This window comes from Cuculus canorus, chromosome 3, assembly GCF_017976375.1.
Source record: "Cuculus canorus isolate bCucCan1 chromosome 3, bCucCan1.pri, whole genome shotgun sequence".
Taxonomy (NCBI): Eukaryota; Metazoa; Chordata; class Aves; order Cuculiformes; family Cuculidae; genus Cuculus; species Cuculus canorus.
In genome coordinates this window covers 67685149-67703218 of record NC_071403.1, presented here as the reverse complement: position 1 = coordinate 67703218, position 18070 = coordinate 67685149, and the positions used below count along the sequence as shown (strand labels likewise).

At 52.2% G+C, this 18070-nt stretch overlaps 1 protein-coding gene across 5 annotated transcripts in view; it reads left to right on the top strand.

Moving 5' to 3' along the window:
• Positions 1-18070, top strand: part of EFR3B (EFR3 homolog B) — a 50087-nt gene that overhangs the window by 26208 nt on the left and 5809 nt on the right. For all 5 annotated transcript variants that reach the window (XM_054062905.1, XM_054062907.1, XM_054062904.1 and 2 more), the window contains exons 5-18: positions 2180-2301; positions 5265-5414; positions 6490-6624; positions 6946-7024; positions 9326-9461; positions 9993-10154; positions 11649-11760; positions 14197-14248; positions 14458-14630; positions 14974-15049; positions 15756-15917; positions 16240-16371; positions 16484-16551; positions 17389-17516. In XM_054062905.1, the coding sequence (XP_053918880.1) occupies positions 2180-2301; positions 5265-5414; positions 6490-6624; positions 6946-7024; positions 9326-9461; positions 9993-10154; positions 11649-11760; positions 14197-14248; positions 14458-14630; positions 14974-15049; positions 15756-15917; positions 16240-16371; positions 16484-16551; positions 17389-17516 (1687 nt within the window). The remainder of the gene's footprint in view (positions 1-2179; positions 2302-5264; positions 5415-6489; positions 6625-6945; positions 7025-9325; positions 9462-9992; positions 10155-11648; positions 11761-14196; positions 14249-14457; positions 14631-14973; positions 15050-15755; positions 15918-16239; positions 16372-16483; positions 16552-17388; positions 17517-18070) is intronic.

Genomic DNA, 18070 nt, shown 5'->3' with positions numbered 1-18070 from the left:
GCATCTCCAGAGAGGCTGAGCACGCTGAGGAATGCTGGGTGGACAGGTAACCCCTTGGAGGTAGGTGAAGTTCTCCCAGCTGGAAGAGGAACCTGGCAGTCCTTGTGTGCAGATTAATCCTCTGCCTCTGCTGTCGGGACAGAGCTGGGTTCTTTTCCAAGGGCTCCTTTGTACCTCTTGACTGATTTCCGAGCTGGGTACAGAGCTACCTACCCTCAAGCAGATCGACCCTTCCGCTCAACTCAGTGTCATCTGTGAACTTACTAAGGGTGCCCTCAATCCCCTCATCCAGATAATTGATAAAGATGTTAAACAGAACTGGACCCAACACTGAGCCTTTTGGGACACCACTTGTCATCTTGTCTGTTCACAGCACCAGGCACTGTTTGGTGGATACAGGCTGGATTCTCTGTCTGCTTCAGCCAGGACCTGATGCCTTGCATTTTGTGGCAGCTCTTGTGCTACTGAGTTTTTTTTTATTTTTGCTCTTTTAAAGCCAGCCCAGTCAGTATGACTGCATGAGCTGAGATTCCCCTCTCCTGCCTGAACCTTTGTTCCCATCTTTTCATCATCAGAACTTACAGGGAAAGCTTAAAAACATATTTATCCTTTCCTCCTCCTTAATTCTCTCCCTGAAAGCTTAGCAGCCAGATCTGTTGGTCAGCTGGCGTTTCTGGCAAGTTCTGTGTCTGCTGGCACAGCCATGCTGGAAGGGAGCAATAGGACCTCGTGATGCAGGCGAGATCTGTGGTTAAGAACTTGCTTGTAGTTTGTTTCTCCAAGGCTGTTTTGTCCCTTGCAGCAGCATTTGGGAAAGATTGGCTGGGTTTTATTCCATCTGGGAGGATGGAAAGAAGCTGGGAGCAGATTTGTCTCCTATTTCTAGTGTCTGCAGAGCCATGTTGCTTATCTAAAAGCCCTTTACAGGGGCTTGTGGTGAGGTTTGCAGCATCTGCAGCTGGGCTAGGGTGCTGCCAGAGCTCAATGGGACAGTATGATTGCCGATCACAAGCGCTGTTCCCAGGACTCAGTGTTGGGGTCAGTCTTGTTTAATGTCTTTATCCATGACCTGGATGAGGGTATCAAGTGCTCCCTCAGTCAGTTTGCAGACAACACCAAGTTGGGTGGAAGGGTTGATCTGATGGAAGAGAGGAAGGCGCTGCAGAGGGATCTACACAGGCTGGATCCATGGGCCAAGGTCAATGGGTGTTCAACAAGGCCAAGTGCCAGGTTCTGCCCTTGGATCGCAACAACCCCATGCAGTGCTCCTGGCTTGGGGGAAGAGTGCCTGGAAAGCTCTTCCATGGAAAAGGCCGTGGAGGTGCTAGTCGACAGTGGCTGGACGTGAATCAGCAGTGGCCAAGAAGGCCAAGAAGGTTGACAGCATCCTGGCTTGGATCAGCGATGGGGTGGCCAGCAGGAGCAGGGAAGGGATCACCCCCCTGCACTTGGTGCTGGTGAGGTTGCACCTCAAATCCTGGGTTCAGTTTTGGGCCACTCACTCCAAGAAAGACCTTGAGGGGCTGGAGTGCATCTGGAGAAGGAGAACAGAGCTGGGGAAGGTTCTGAAGCCCACGGGTTCTGGGAGCGGCTGAGGGCCCTGGGGCTGTTTAATCTGGAGAAGAGGAGGCTGAGGGGAGACCTCATTGCTCTCTGCAGCTCCTGCAAAAGAGGTTGGAGTAAGTGAGTACTGGTTTCTTATACTAAGTGCCAGGTAACAGGATGAGGGATTGTGCCAGGGGAGGTTTAGATTGGATATTAGGAACAATTCCTTCACAGAAAGAGTGTGAAGCGCTGGTAGAGGCTGTCCAGGGCAGTGATAGAGTCCCCATCCCTTTGATGGGTTCATAAAACGTGTGACCATGGCACTTGGGGACCTGGTTTAGTCGGCACTGTGGTGTTGGGCTTATGGTTGGACTGGGTGAGCTTTGGGGTCTTTTCTAACCTTAATGATTCCATGATTCTATGCTTCATATGGCACCTTCTCACTTGGAGACCCTGTCTCCTGGGTGCCACTGGGCAGCCTGACTTATCCCAAGCATGTTCTGAGCTGTTGTAGCAAAGAGCGCTGTTTTACACTGCTGAACCCCACAAACGTTTGCTGGTTTGGAGAGGAATTTTAGGAATATTTTTGTTGTTGTGCCCTCTGGGCTGTGACTCCCTCTTTCTTCTCTCCCAGTTTGTGAAGTTTGCCAACATCGAGGAGGACACCCCATCCTATCATCGCAGCTATGACTTCTTTGTCTCCCGCTTCAGTGAGATGTGTCACTCCAGCCACGATGACTTGGACATCCGGACAAAGTGAGTATCATGAAGGGGATTCTGCAAAGACATCCTGTGGGTGTTCCCTGTACACCTGGCCTCTGCCTTTCCTGGAGAAGCACCTGCTTTTGGGGACAGGCTGAATGCAGGCTACACGGACCAATTGCTTTGTGCCATGATGGAGATGCACAGTGATTCCCCAGGGCTGAAAAAGCAGCTGTTTTTTACACTCCCTTATATCCCTAGCTTTAAACCCTGCAGACTATATGGGAGGATGAAACAAGAGCCTGGAAAACACAGCACAGTGCACATCTGTGTGTGAACCTCATGAAATTCAACAAGGCAAAGTGCACCTGTGGGGAGACCTTAAAGCAGCCTCCCAGTACTGAAATGGGCTCCAGGAAAGCTGAGGAGGGACTCCTCATCAGGGAGTGCAGGGATAGAATGAGAGGGAATAGTTTGAATCTGAAAGAGGGGAGATTGAAATGAGATCTTAGGAAATGTTTTCCTGTGAGGAGGCCCTGTCCCAGGTTGCCCAGAGAAGTGGTAGGTGCCCCATCCCTGGAGGTATTCAAGGCCAGGCTGGATGGGGCTTGGAAGAACCTGATCCAGTGGCAGGTGTCCCTGCCTATGGCAGGGAGTTGGAACTGAATGGGCTTTGAGGTCCCTTCCAACCCAAACCAGTCCATGATTCTATGATTCAGCCTCTGTTACCACCTGGGATATTGCATGTGGTGCTGCATGGGTGTGAGAAAAGTTGGTTTGCATTGCTGCCCTGAGAGCACAGCTCCATGCTCAGTCTGACCACAGCCAATGGCAGGACAAGGCTTGGGCTTCCAAATTCTTTTCCTTGGGCAAAACATGAGCAAAGAAAAGGCTGCAGTCTGCCTGTCTGGGGCTGCCTCACTGTAGCTGTGAGCATATCTCACTTTTGCTCCAGGGCCACAGCTAGAACTCAGAACAGCAGGCAAGGAAGTGATCCTGGCCCCCAAGGGAAGGATGATGACGATAGGAATAGCTCCCCCCAACTCTTAGCAGAATGAACGTTCACTCAAAAACTGCTTTCTGCAGCCACGTCGTCTGTTATTTTCCACTTTTAAAGGCAGCTGCATCTCTCTAGACAGTGCTGGGGACTCACTTGCTTTGCTATGATAGCAAATGCACCCTGTGGGGATTAATTGTGACTAATGCAGACAGATTAATGCTGTTTACTGCTGCCACAGTGAGGCCTGTCACGGTCTATTTAAAAAGACCTGGCGTTTAAAATCACAGAATCATTAAGATCAGAAATGACCTCTAAGCTCATCCAGTCCAACCGTCAGCCCAACCCCACTGTGCCAATTAAACCATGTCCCAAGTGCCACAACCACATGGTTTTTGAACCCATCAAAGTGATGGGGACTCCACCACTGCCCTGGGCAGCCTCTACCAGGGCTTCACCACTCTTTCAGTAAAGAAATTTTTCCTAATATTCAACCTCAACCTCCCCTGGCACAACTTGAAGCTATTTTCTCTCATCCTGTCACTTGTTACTTGGGAAAAGAGGCCAACACCCACCTGTCTACAACCACCTTTCCAGGAGCTGCAGAGAGCCATGAGGTCTCCCTTCAGCCTCTTCTTCTCCACACTGAACAGCCCCAGGGTCCTCAGCTGCTCCCAGAACACCTGGGCTCCAGAGCCTTCCCCAGCTCTGTTCCCCTTCTCTGGATGCGCTCCAGTGTCTCAAGGTCCTTCTTAGAGTGAGGAGCCCAAAACTGAACCCAGGATTCGAGATGCAACCTCACCAGCGCCAAGTGCAAGGGGACAATCCCTTCCCTGCCTCTGCTGGCCACACCATGGCTGATCCTGTCCGGGATGCCCTTGGCCTTCTTGGCTACCTGGGCCACTGCTGGTTCATGTTCAGCTGCTGTCGACCAGCACCTCCAGGTCCTTTTTCCTCTGGGCACCTTTCTAGCCACTCTTTCCCAAGCCAGGGGCGCTGCATGGGGTTGTTGTGTCCCAAGTGCGAGATCAGGCACTTGGCCTTCTTGAACCACATCCCAATGGCCTCAGCCCATGGACCCAGGCTGTCCAGATCCCTCTGCAGAGCCTGTCAGGCACCGATGGTGCAGCACCTGTGGCTCTCACTATGAAGCCCTGGACCAGAGAGCCCAGAGACAAGGACTCAGTAGAGCGCAGATGTCAGGCAGCATTTCAGCACATCATGTTGGTGCTGTTCCCAGAGCTGCTCTACCAGGGAGCGGTTGCCTGGCAGAGGGGTGAACCCTTGAGGTTCACCTCTCCTCACAGAGGTTTCTCTCCCAGGACCTGTCTTTGCCTCCTTTTACTGCTGCAGCCTCACAGGAGCTATTTTTCATTTAATAAGGAAATAATGCGGAAGGCTCATTATTTCCACTTGACCTTCAGGGCATCGGCAACTCTGGCTAAATTGCATTGGAGACTGGAAGAGAGAAATTCTGCAGCTCCTGTAATTAAAAAGGAGTGAATGTGCTGTTTTTCCTCAGTCCTGCTTCAAGCTCCTTCCTCAAGAATTGTGTCTCTGTCAGATGGTTGCCTTGATTAGATCTGCAAAATGTGCTAGGGAGACCTCAGAGCAGGGGATTTAATGTCATTATTTCTGCAGAGAAGCACAGGCTGTCTTTCTCTGGCATCATCAGAGGGTGTTGAGGGGCTGATTCTGGACCTGGAATCTCTGCTGCATAGGGATATACTTATTGATGGCTTTATTGATAAAAGTAGCCAGCAGATTTTTCCACCTAAAATCTTGGCAAGCAGCTGCTTATGCTCTTGCTCTGAGCAGGAGGATAAAATACAGGGACTTCTGGTGTGACAACTGCACCACTCACCTTAGTCTTAGTCTCTGCAAGTTTGCTGAGGGTGCACCCGAACTTGCTGTCAATATCATCAATGAAAATATTAAACAGTGCTGCTCCCATTATGGACCTTTGAGGGCTAGATATGTGTATACACAGATAAAATAATGGTGTCAATTTGTTTCCCAGGATCCGGATGTCCGGCATCAAAGGCCTGCAAGGTGTGGTGAGGAAGACAGTGAACGATGAACTCCAAGCCAACATCTGGGACCCACAGCACATGGATAAAATCGTGCCCTCATTGCTCTTCAACTTACAGAATGTGGAGGAGGCTGAAAGGTGAGTGTTTGCTGCAGCCGTGACCCATCTGCTCTGACAGCACCTCTGAGGCTCCGGGGCTGCTTTTCACAATGTGTTTTAGAGCAGAGGCAATTTGCGTTGAGTGGCTGAAGGGAAAACCCCATGTATACCTCACTGAAGGATGCTGCAGGTTGCAAAGGCTCTGAGTGGGCTGACTTCTGTGAGGGATTCCCACTTAAATGCTTCCAAAGCAGTTATTTTAAAGCCAGGCAAAAGGAATCTCAGAAACTGAAATGCAACTTTGCTCACTGACCCTCTGTTCTTCCAGCGTAACCCCCTGCTGGCTGCGTGCTTGCAGCCAGCTGGGTCTGTGAAGGGGAGCTGCTTAGCTGAGAAGCGCAGAGCAGAGAAGCAGGCATGAATTCCTCCTGGGATTTTACTTTTGAAGGTTAAGAGAGATCTGTCGGCCCTGGAAGTAGGTTTTGGCCAGATGCCTTTTCCCTTTTACTTGTAGACTGAAGCGTCAAGGTGATAAAAGCATTTGTGGTGGTTTGAGTGATGCCAAACGAATCCAAGTGTGGAAAAGGGGGATGGATCTCCTCTGGGGTGTGTGTGATCAGGGTGATTTATGCCAGTCTGTGGCTGCTTTCCTTTTCCTCCCCCGGGAAGCTGTGTCCACCCTGAGAGGACGTTGTGTCCTGTGTCCTCACTTTGCAAGATCCTTCCTGCTCCAGCACTGAGCACTGTGGCCATCGCCCAGTCCCAGGGATGCTGTCCCTGCTGTCTGGCACAGCCTGGCACTGCAAGGTGGGCCATCCTGGCATATCCCCCGTCCTCTCCGTGCTGCTCTCTGATCTGTCTGAAACCCAGCAGCACTTTATCTGTGTTCCACTGTGATGGAGCTGCTCCACATGCCTGGCAAGATGACATTTGGCTGATGCAGGCTGGCTATGGGCTATACAAGAAGTAGCCCACAAGCCCTGTGCGCCACAGGGTACAGGCAGATGCCAGGACCATTTTGCTCCAACTCTCTCTGGCCAGATTCTGTGCCTCTTCTCCCCCACTGCTGCCGCATACTCAGCGCTGCTCTCATCACCCTCCTCTGCTTTCACAGCCGCTCCCCCTCTCCGCTGCAAGCCACTGAGAAGGAGAAGGAGAGTCCTACAGAGCTAGCGGAGAGGTGTCTGCGGGAGCTGCTGGGCCGAGCGGCGTACGGCAACATCAAGAACGCCATCAAACCCGTCCTCATGTAAGTGGTGCACCCCTCATTTTTGGCACAAGGGAAACTGAGGCATGGGGGCCAGAGCTGGGGTGGAGGCATGGGCTCCTCTGGTTCAGTACTGGAGATGGGAACTGGCTTTTACGCTGAACTATCATTTTTGGATGCAATGAGAAAGATGGAGGCTTGGGACAGAAAACTGCTGCTGAGAAAAATCACCCTGGAGAGGAGTCTATGTTCCTGCCTGCTCCTGCAGAGTATGCTCCCTGCTTCTTCTGGTGCTTGGTGCTGCTTTGCAGGGATTTGGGGGTCTAACAGTTATGTTCCTGTCTGTTTCCATCTCTTTTTCAGCCATCTGGATAACCACTCGCTCTGGGAGCCAAAGGTCTTTGCCACTTGCTGCTTCAGGATCATCATGTACTCAATCCAGGTGGGGAGCTGGCGGGACCCTGGCTGGTGGCACTGGTTGAGGACACACATGCATGCTTGGGAGCGCCTGTGTCTGCCTGCACAGCTGGGCTGAGTCAGAGCCGCCGCATTGCCGCATCCTGGCAGTGCCGAGTCCAGGCGTTGGCAATGACCTTGGCCCAAATGACTGCATGTGGCCCAAAACAGGCTGGAGACAAGGACAATATAAGTGTATGGAAGTGTAGACTGAGGAACCAAAATGCGGGGAGTTGGCTGACAGGTATTTGTATGCCAGCCGTGCGTGTTTTAGGGTGCCGCTCATGGAGCTTGCATCTCAGTCCTGGGAGCCATTCCTTCCCTTGCAGCAGAAAGCAAAGTCGTGCCGAATCAGACAGGTTAGCAGCGTGCCGTGGAATGCTCCAAAGGAAGCAGCTGAGCTGTGATAGAAAGCTGCCTCTTTCCAGGTCGCTGCTATGTAAATCCACCCAAGCTTCTCATCCCTGCGGAAAAGGAGAGGGGCTGCTGGGGTGAAACATGCCCCAGGTGAACTAGGCAGTGCCTGCAGCCTAGCATCCTCATCCTTAGACTTGGGGATGCTCAGAAGCAGAGTCTGCCAGGCTCTTCCCGTCTCACCAGGGGCCGTGGAAGTACAGTCTAGGTAAATCCCAAAGTGATGGGAAAAGGTTCATCCTTTCTTTTTCCACGTGGATCTTGAATCCTGGGTTCAGTTTTGGGCTCCTCACTACAAGGAGGACATTGAGATCCTGGAGTCTGTCCGGAGAAGGAGAATGGAGCTGGGGAAGGGTTTAGAGCACAAGCCTTATGAAGAGCGGCTGAGGGAGCTGGGTTTGTTTAGTCTGGGGAAAAGGAGGCTGAGGGGAGACCTCATCGCTGTCTACAACTGCCTGAAAGGAGGTTGTAGTGAGGTGGGGGTTGGTCTCTTCTCCCTGGTAGCCAGTGACAGGACAAGGGGAAATGGCCTCAAGATGTGCCAGGGGAGAATTAGGTTGGATTAGGAGGAATTTCTTTACTGAAAGAGTTGTCAAGCACTGGCAGAGGCTGCCCAGCAAGCTGGTTGAGTCCCCATCCCTGGAGATGTTTAAAAGATGAGTAGATGTCGTACTTGGGGACATGGTCTAGTGGTGGACTTAGCAGGGCTAAATCAACAGTTGGACTCAATGATCTTAAAGGTCTTTTCCAAACAAAACCATTCCGTGGTTCTGTGAAACTTCCTTTGTGTGGGTCCCTGCATGCTGTCAGGCATGGTGCTGCCTTTCCACCCTGCTCCCACTCTGCTGAGGCTAGCCCAGACCTGCTGCTCCACTTTCACCATCTTGGGACTTTGCTTCACCTTTGGACTCGGCCAAGTCATGACTCTGCTTGCAGAACTCTTACAGTGAAAATCACCTTCCCCTGCTCTCATTTCTTGTTTTCAATCCCGTAAACTGCCTAAACCCATTTACAGCACTACTAAATTCTATAAAATCTAGTTAGTGCACATCAGAGGTGTAAGGTCACAACAACTGAGTAGGACCCTTTTAAAGCATAGACAAGTTTGGGAAACTGGCAAAACCCAAATCCTTTCTCCCTGAAATACTCAGGATTAATTGCCACAATTTCCTTAGATTCATATAGCTCTTTAGATAATTTTTCCCATGCGAATTGCTCCAAGGTTTTGTTCAGTTATATAAAACAGGCTTCCTCCAGGTACTCCCTCTCATTTCACATCCAGAGCTGTCTTGGAAAGAGCCAGGCAGGGATCAGTGCAGATGGGCACATGTGCAGGATCCATCCTACTGGGAACTGAGGCATCACCTGCATGAACCCATCCAGTGGCGCATATATCAGTGTCTTCCCTCCAACTTCTTGCACAGTTTCATCCCCATATATAATAGAATCATAGAATCACGGAATGGTTTGGGTTAAAAGGGACCTTAAAGCCCACCCCGTTCCAAGCCCCCTGATGTGGGAAGGGACACCTCCCACTGCATCAGATTGCTCAAAGCCCCATCCAGCCTGGCCTTAAACACCTCCAGGGATGGATCAGCCACCACTTTTTGGGCAACCTGGGCCAGAGCCTCACCAGCCTCAGGAAAACATTTCTTCCTAAGATCTCAGTCTCCCCTCTTGCAGCTGGAAACCTTTCCCCCTCATCCTATCTCTGCACTGCCTGATCAAGAGCCCCTTCCCAGTTTCCCTGTAGCCCCTTTCAGTCCTGGAAGGCTGCTCTAAGGTCTCCCTGGTGATAGCTATGTGGGTTACACAAACAGGCTGTCCTCTCATGCATGCTGCACCCATGCTGATGCTGCTGTTTTTCTTCCAGCCACAGCACTCGCATCTTGTGATCCAGCAGCTCCTGGGTCACTTGGATGCCAATAGCAAGAGCGCAGCCACTGTGCGTGCAGGCATTGTGGAGGTCCTGTCAGAGGCAGCGGTGATCGCAGCCTCTGGATCTGTTGGTAAGAGGATACATTTACTCTCTCCATCCTCTCTTCAGCCTTTCATTGCAGTGGGAGAGGTGAGAGAGGTGCTGAAGATTTGGGCTGGGCTCTGGCATGTGCCCAAGTGTGAGCTGGTGATGGAGCATCCAGTCGGGAGCATCCAGGGGAGCTGAGGAATCTGTTCTTTGCCATTTCAATACTCCGAATCACAACACCAATGCTCGTATGAAGTGACCTAAATGTAGAGGGCTGAATGCATTTCCTACCTTTGCCTTCGGGATAAGGGATAAAGGGATTTTCAGGGCCTTGATGTGAATGTGCCAAGCTGATGGTGCTCCTGGAAGGACATTGTTCTCTTGTCTTGACTGACGGAGCTGGTGGGGTTTAAAAATCATTATGTGTCAAGCCAAACTGTTTTTCTGCCTGTTTGCGGAGTGGTGAGAGGTATAAAACACACTGTCTTGGGGGAACCGACAGCCTCCATCTCTGTGGGGAAAATCTGCTCTCTTCTGGTGACACTCATCCTTCTCTCCCCTCTCGCCACCCCAGGCCCCACGGTGCTGGAGGTGTTTAACACCCTGCTGAGGCAACTGCGGCTCAGCATCGACTACGCGCTGACGGGAAGCTACGACTGCGCCACTGGTGTCAGCACCAAGATCATCAAGGAGCATGAGGAGAGGATGTTCCAGGAGGCTGTCATTAAAACCATTGGTGGGTGTTCTGTGGTGCAGTGCGGGCTGGTCTCTGGTGGGTGATGTCCTGCGCGGTGGGTTTCTACCTTAAGATCAAAGTCCTTTAGGTTGGAAAAGACCTTTAAGATCATCGAGTCCAACCCTTAACCTCACACTGCCAACCCCACCACTAAACCCTGCTCCTAAATACCACATCCACATGGCTTTTAAATCCTCCAGGGATGGGGACTCCTCCATGCCCTGAGCAGCCTCTACCAGGGCTTCGCCACTCTCGCAGGAAAGGTATTTTTCCTAATATCCAATCTCAACCTCCCCTGGTGTAACTTGAGGACATCTCCACTCGTCCCTCGTTGCTTGGGAGAAGAGACCAGCATTCACCTTGCTCCCACCTCGTTTCCAGGAACTGCAGAGAGTGATGAGGTGTCCCCTCAGCCTCCTCCAGATTAAACAGCCCCAGGGCCCCCAGCTGCTCCCATAACTCCTGTTCTCTAGCCCCTTCCCCAGCTTCGCTCCTCTTCTGCACACGTGCTCCTCAATGTCTTTCTTGGAGTGAGGGTCCCAAAACTGAACCCAAGATTCGAGGTGTGGCCCACCAACACCGAGTGCAGGGAAGTGATCCCTTCCCTACTCCTGCTGGCCACCCCATGACTGATCCAAGCCAGGATGCTGTTGGCCTTCTTGGCCACCTGAGCCACTGCTGGCTCATGTTCAGCTGATGTTGACCAGGACTCCCAGGTCCTTTTCCTTCAGGCAGCTTTCCAGCTGCTCTTCCCCAAGACTGAAGCACTGTGTGGGGTTCTTGTGACCCAAGTGCAGGACTCAGCACTTGGTCTTGTTGAAGCCTGTCCGTCTGGCCTCAGCACATGGATCCAGCTTGTCCAGATCCCTCTGCAGAGCCTTCCTGCCCTCCAGCAGATCGAGTGTTCCACCCAACTTGGTGTCGTCTTCAAACTGACTGAGGGAGTACTCGATCCCCTTGTCCAGGTTGTTGATAAAGATATTAAACAGAACAGAATTATCTGGAGTGAAACAAAGTCTCCCTCATCGGTAAGAAATGTGATTGATCTGTTGCGGCAGGTTATCGGCAGGTGGCATTGCAACCGCAGCCATCCCCACAGAGCGGCTGTGTGCAGGCAGAGCCGTCTTTATCCCTGGGCAGGAGACCCTGAGGAGGGGGAGGAGAGGAGTGAAAAGGGGCCAGCACGAGCATGCTGCACCTGCTGAGCATGGGGGGACAGCATCCCTAAAAAAGGAAGGAGGTAGAGGCAGGAGCTGGCAGCTTTCAACCTCACCCTTCCTGGGCCTGGGGCTGCCCCATCTGTGAGATGTTTTGATGGGTCTTGAATCATCCTGAAGGTAAAGCTGCCTGTGGGTACCGGATCAAGATGGGCCTTGTCCTTTCCCAGCCAGGCTATGGGGTTCTGGCAGCTGGCTTGGAGTGAGGTGGGACGCAGACCCCATAGCACTGGTTACTTCTCCTTGCATGCTGCCAGCACGCTCTTTGTCCCCACAGGGTCCTTTGCGGGCACGCTGCCCACCTACCAGCAGTCTGAGGTGATGGTCTTCATCATGAACAAGGTGCCACTGCCCTCCTCGCAGCAGTCCATCGAGGCTGGCAAAGATGGGTGAGAATGGATGCCTTCCTCACTCCTCTCCCTCCTCCCTGCCCTCCTGTCCTGTGTGCGGTGATGTAAGTCTTTAAATATAGAGCTGAAAGTGCTGGGGAGCATCTGACACTGTTCCCGCCTGTCTTTGGGGACAGAGCAGGATGTGGGCATGTTGTGGGAAAGGATAAGAATTGAGAGATTCTACCAAAGAGCAAGAAAAGCTGTGATCTGCTTTGCTGTCTGCTGCAAATGTGATGTTGAGGGGCCCTGGAAACAGCAGAGCGTCAAGGTGGAAAGGTCTTTCCAGGCAGTGGTGCTGCTGTTGAACTGGCATTTCTTTGGGTACCTACAGAGAGATTCTGCTATCAGGAGCTTCGTCCAAGATTGTCATCCAAAGCCAGCCAGGAACTAAAAATAACATTCATGGGAGGGACTGGGGGTGTCTCAGGGCTGTGAGGTGGCTGCTGGTGGGTGGGGGCTACCCATGGCTTGTGTTTAGCTTCACGGGACTGGCTGTGCATTGCTGCCTCCCCCACTGGCATGTGGTCTCTCTGAGCTGCCTCCCAGCTTTTATTAACATGGGACGGGAGGTGGTGTTTATACCTGGCAGTGGAGGAAGAGGAGGGATGGAAAACACCCAAACAACCGAATTGCTTAAGAAGTGTGGGAACAGACCATGAGAGCTATTTGGAGTGAGGATATCAGTGCTGAAACATGTAGGTAAGGAGCAAACAGATTTTCATGCTATATTTATCTTCAAATTACGGTCAGGCTCTTCCCACTTGTCTCTGATGGGAGAGAGACTTTGCTGGCTGATGGGAGAGACGCTTTGCTCCTCGCTCACGTGGGGGTAACTCCTGATGCCTATGTTCAGTATGGTGGGAGACACGCTGGGTGCTGAGCCCCAATTGGTCAGGGCAGTTTTCCTTGCTGCAGGAGCAGAATCGGGCTCATAGCCCCAGGGTGACAGTTGTTTCTTGGTGCTAGGCTGTCTGTGCCAGGCTGTTGGTCACTGTGCCTTTCTTGGCTCAGGAGCTTCCAACAGGAGAGGTTTTAGATTGTGTCTGATGCCGTGTGAGGGATGGGGCTTGCTCTGGGTGTGTAGGTGAAGCAGCAACCTGCAGAGGAGCCGAAGCCTGTGGTTCAGCTTCCAGGGTCAGAATCATAGAATCATAGAATCATAGAATCATTAAGGTTGGAAAAGACCTCTAAGCTCATAGAGTCCAGTCATCAGCCCAACCTCACCGTGCCAACTAAACCACATCCTGAAGAGCCACAGTGACATGGCTTTTGAACCCCTTCAGGGATGGGTACTCCACCACTGCCCTGGGTAGCTGGGGCTTCACCACTCTCTTGGTAGAGAAATTGTTCACAATATTCAATCTAAACCTCCTCTGGTGCAACTTGAGGCCATTGCCTCTTGCCCTGTTACTTGTCATTTGGGAGAAGAGATGAGGTTTCCCCTCAGCCTCCTTTTCTCCTGACTAAACAGCCCCAGGGCCTTCAGCTGCTCCCAGAACCCCTGGGCTCCAGAACATTCCCCAGCTCCGTTCCCCTTCTCTGGATGCGCTCCAGCCCCTCAATGTCTTTCTTGGAGTGAAGGGCCTAAAAGTGAACCCTGGATTCGAGGTGCAGCCTCACCAGCGCTGAGTGCAGGGGGATGATCCCTTCCCTGCTCCTGCTGGTCATACCATGGCTGATCCAGGATGCTGTTGGCCTTCTTGGCCACCTGGGCCACTACTGGCTCAGGTTCAGCTGCTGTTGACCAGCAACCCCAGGGCCTCCTTTGCCAGGCAGCTTTCCAGCCACATTTTTTCAAGCCTGGACCACTGCATGGGACCCAGATCTTGGCCCTGTTGAACCCCATCTCACTGACTTTGGCCCATGAATCCAGCGTGTCCAGATCCCACTGCAGAGCCTTCCTGCCCTCCCACAGATCAACACGCTGGGTTCAGAAAGCAGAGATCTCAAGATTTTCTTTTTGTTGTTGTTGCATAAGAAACCTTCACAATTGCTGAAGTGAAATTTGGTTCATGCTGGCTTTGTAATATGTGAGACAGGAGCAAGGAGCAGGGGTGCCTTCATGGACAGAGGGGTTTGGGCTTCCTCTCACCAATTTTCATCTGCTTACCAGTGAGGAGGCTGTTCAGAGCTCGTGCCGGTTGTCCCTTGAGAGCTGCTGTGGGGTGGATACATCCAGAGATTGGCTCATCGTCCTGAGCTCCACTCATGCCTGCCTGAAGGTGTGAGTGGTGCCTTGTATCTGGTTCCCATGGCAGGATGTGTGCTTTGATATCCATCATTCCTTATTACTGGCTTTTAAATCTGGAGCTCATATATTGGAGACCTTTATGATGTGACCTTTTGAGGTGGTGACCCTTGGGAAACAGGTCCTGCCTTTCTGATGGTTTTCCATGGATGGATTTTACCATTTGTTTCTTCTCTCTGTGACAGGGAGAACCGGAATCGTCTGACACAGATAATGCTCCTGAAGTCCCTCCTCCAGGTATGAACATGTCACCATCCCTGCAGGAGTGTGGGGTCTCCTGCAAGACCTGTGCTGTCCCAACTGCTGGCAAGGTGGAGCTGAGCTCGGAGACCATCTCCCCTTGGGTGTTTTAGGAAGATCTCAAGCTATGCTTAGTCTTCTCCATTTCTTGTTGTGTTTTAACCCCTGCAAGTCATATTGCCTCCCTTTTTCTTTGATGCTTGCAGGTCTCTGTGGGCTTCCAGTGCAGTAACATGCTTACGGCACTTCCCAGCGCCTTCCTGGACAGGCTGCTCTCTGCAGCCCTCATGGAAGATCCTGAGATCCGCCTCTTTGTCCTGGAGATCCTCATCAGCTTCATCGATCGCCATGGGAACCGGCAGAAATTCTCCACCATCACGTATGTCCTAGGGGCTCACCAGACAGGGCTGGGACCTGCAGACCCTGCAGCGCTGGCTTGGGAGGGAGATTTGCCAGGCTGGGAATGCGTTCCTGCCATCTCTCTTTGCTTGCATGCTTCTGCGTCAGCTCAAATTTGTGTTCCTGAGTGCCACTGCCCTGAAATCCTATACTTGGTACTCTTGAATATCTGAATTGCTCAGATGGGTTTTAAAAGCACCTTTTAGCTTTCCCCCTCGGTTCCTCCCAGACGGTTCCTGGCCAGCAGCTCTGCAGGCATGTGGGAATTGCACCTTTTCCCTCTTGTGTCTGAGTTTTTCCTTCCCCTTGGCCTTTCCTTGCAGCACCATCAGCGACATCTCAGTCCTGAAGCTGAAAGTGGACAAATGCTCACGCCAAGATACTGTCTTCATGAAGAAGGTAGCGTCAGGGTCTGGGTGAAGCTGTCCTTGTGCAGATCAGTGCAAGGATTGCGCCTGTTTCCCCAAGTCACGCTGAGTCTTAGAGTACTGTGATGCCTCTAAACTTTGGAATGTCCCTGGAACAAGCCAGTGGGATTCAGTCTTCATCAGCGCGTCATGCGTGGGCCTTCCTAGACTCCTAAATCTGCTGTTTGTCCCAAGAATTGAGCACCCAAGGATGTGCTGGTATCCCAAAAGTTCTTTATCAAGTGGCTTTTGAAGCTGCCTGATTTTATTTATTCTTGTTTCCCTCCCTGCAACCTCCTTAAAATGCTTCCAAGGTGGTGCAAACCCCACTGGAGCTAACTTGAGGCCAAGAGAGGATCAGTTTATTACCTTGCACACACCAGGGAGCAGCAAAGCAGAAATGCAGCCCCTAAACCATCACAAAGCTGAGTTTCCCTTGCACCAGCGCGTGCCCTGGTCTGTCCTCTGCCTAGCTATCAAGCAATGTGTCACCACTAAACAGTGAAACACCCCCTGACAGCCACTACTCCCTCTCCCTGGGGTCTTTTTCCTTTGCTTGGTGACCAGAGGAGCTCTGCTCCTTCCTGCATGGGTGAAAGCTCCTTTGCTGGGCCCTGCTGCTTTTTCTTCTCTGTTGGTGGCAGTGTTGCTAGCAGGGGATGCTCAAGAGGTGACCACATCCCTCTGTGTCCCCACAGCATGGCCAGCAGCTGTACCGGCACATCTACCTGATATGCAAGGAGGAGAATAATGTGCAGGCTCACTATGAGGCTCTCTACAGCATGCTGATGCTCATCAGCATCGAGCTGGCTAACGAGGAGGTCGTGGTGGACCTCATCCGCCTGGTGCTGGCAGTACAGGTAGGTAGAGGGGAGCTGGATGTGCTGGTGGTGCTCAGCGCCATGGGATGGGTGGCTGGGGTGTGGTGGGAAAGAGAGGGTTGTTGTGGAATTGGGCTTTAAGGAAGGAGAATACAAGTGTCTCTCCTGCTCCGAGCTGCTCCCACCACAGTGGGATCAGACCAATGTGCTGGGAGGAGGCCCCAGTCTCCTTGTCAGCCTCTGAAATGCTGCAAACACAAGCTCCAAACCTGGGATGTTTGGAGGGCAGGTTATGCCATAAGGTGGGATGGGGACCACTCTTAAGGCCTTGTCCATCCATGGAACCTTGTCTCTCTTGCAGGAGATTGCCCAGATCAACGAGGATAACTTGACAGCGTACAACCGCTGCGCGCTCTTTGCCCTCGGCGCAGCTTATCTGAACCTCATCAGCCAGCTCATCACCGTGCCCACCTTCTGCCAGCACATCCATGAGGTGCGAGGAAGGGTCTGGGGGTGGGGCTGAAGCCTTGTCCGCAGCAGCTCCGGCATCGGCTTTCCCAGCCACCTGTGGGGCTTGAGCTTGGCTCCTTTCTTGTCTACTGCAGGTCATCCAGACGCGACAGAAGGAAGCTCCCTATCTGCTCCCTGAAGATGTGTTTGTGGAGAGGCCCAGGTAAGAACCTGGAAAACACCTTCTTCCCCACTACCTGATTCTGAGGGGATGGCATCTGTAAGATTGCGGGTGATAGTGAGTGTAGATCTGGTGCATCATCCTTCTTCTCTGCTGTGCCACCAGCTTGAGGATGTCTGCTGTGTGCTGAGCATCTCTGGGGAGACCTTATAGTGGCCTTCCTGTACCTGAAGGGGGCCTATAAAAGAGCTGGGAAGGTGCTCTTCATCAGGGAGTGCAGGAATAGGACAAAGGGGATTGTTTTGAAGCTGAAAGAGGGGAGATTGAGATGAGATCTTAGGAAGAAATATTTTCCTGGTAGGGTGGGGAGGCCCTGGCCCAGGTTGTCCAGACAAGTGATCCCTGGAGGTGTTGAAGGCCAGGCTGGATGGGGCTTTGAGCAACCTGATCCAGTGGGAAGTGTCCCTGCCCATGGCAGGGGATTGGAACTGGAAGGGCTTTGAGGTCCTTTCCAACTCAAACCATTCTCTGATTCTATGACCCCTAGGCCAAGGCTGGCTGGGATGTCCTGTTCCTGCTGGCATGGCCTTGGCACAGATCACGTTTATTGGTGAGGTTCTTTACGCAGACACTACCACTGCTCTCTCCAGCCATTCCCTAAATAGGGTGGTCCTCCCTGGGTGCATCCGTATCAATTGTGGTGGGACGAGAGCCCACCTGGACCTCAGGCTTTGTGCTGATTTATCTAGCTGTGCTGGAGCTAAGCAAAACTATGAGAGCCCTCTGTTTCTCACACAGAGGAACTGGAAACCCTGCCAGTATGGTTCCTCTAACAGGATAGGTGCCACGTTTTCCACTGTTTTTCCTCTGTCTCCAAAGGTTGAGCAAGAGCCTTGACCGCCTGGGCCCAGAAGTCTTCTTCTGGCAAAGCAAGATCAGTGAGGTGCTGGGTGGCAGCGGATACAACGCGGACCGGCTCAGCACACCCTACATCCCCCAGCTGACAGGTAAGTAGCATCCTGAAGCATTCTGGAAAGCCGAGAGAGAGAGCCTATCACTGGTTCTGCACGGTGATAGGCATGTGAAGTTCTTGTCCTACACAATGTTGGACTTGATGATCTCAAAGGTCTTTTCCAACCTAAACGATTCTGTGATTCTGTACAAGTGGGCCTTTTTTTTACTGCTGTCTGTTAGAGGTGCAGCCTTGGGGAAACTGAGGCACAAAGTGATTCAGCAGGAACCTCCTGGGGTTGCAACCTCCATGGCTGACTGAACGGAAGCAGCCATGAAGCCCTCTGGGCTTGGCTTAGGCCTCAGTTCTGCTGGGTTTGCTGAATTTGGGTGAATTTGGGAGGTGTTCAAGGCCAGGCTGGATGAGGCTTTAAGCAACCTGGTCCAGTGAGAGATGTCCCTGCCCGTGGCAGGGGCCTGGAACTGCATGGGCTTTAGCGTCCTTCCCAACCCAAACCATTCCATGATTCTAGGCATGGCTTTGAGGGGCTGCTACCCTGGGGATGGGACGTGAGGCCGTGTTCCGCAGGAGCTGCCTGTGCTCACCTCA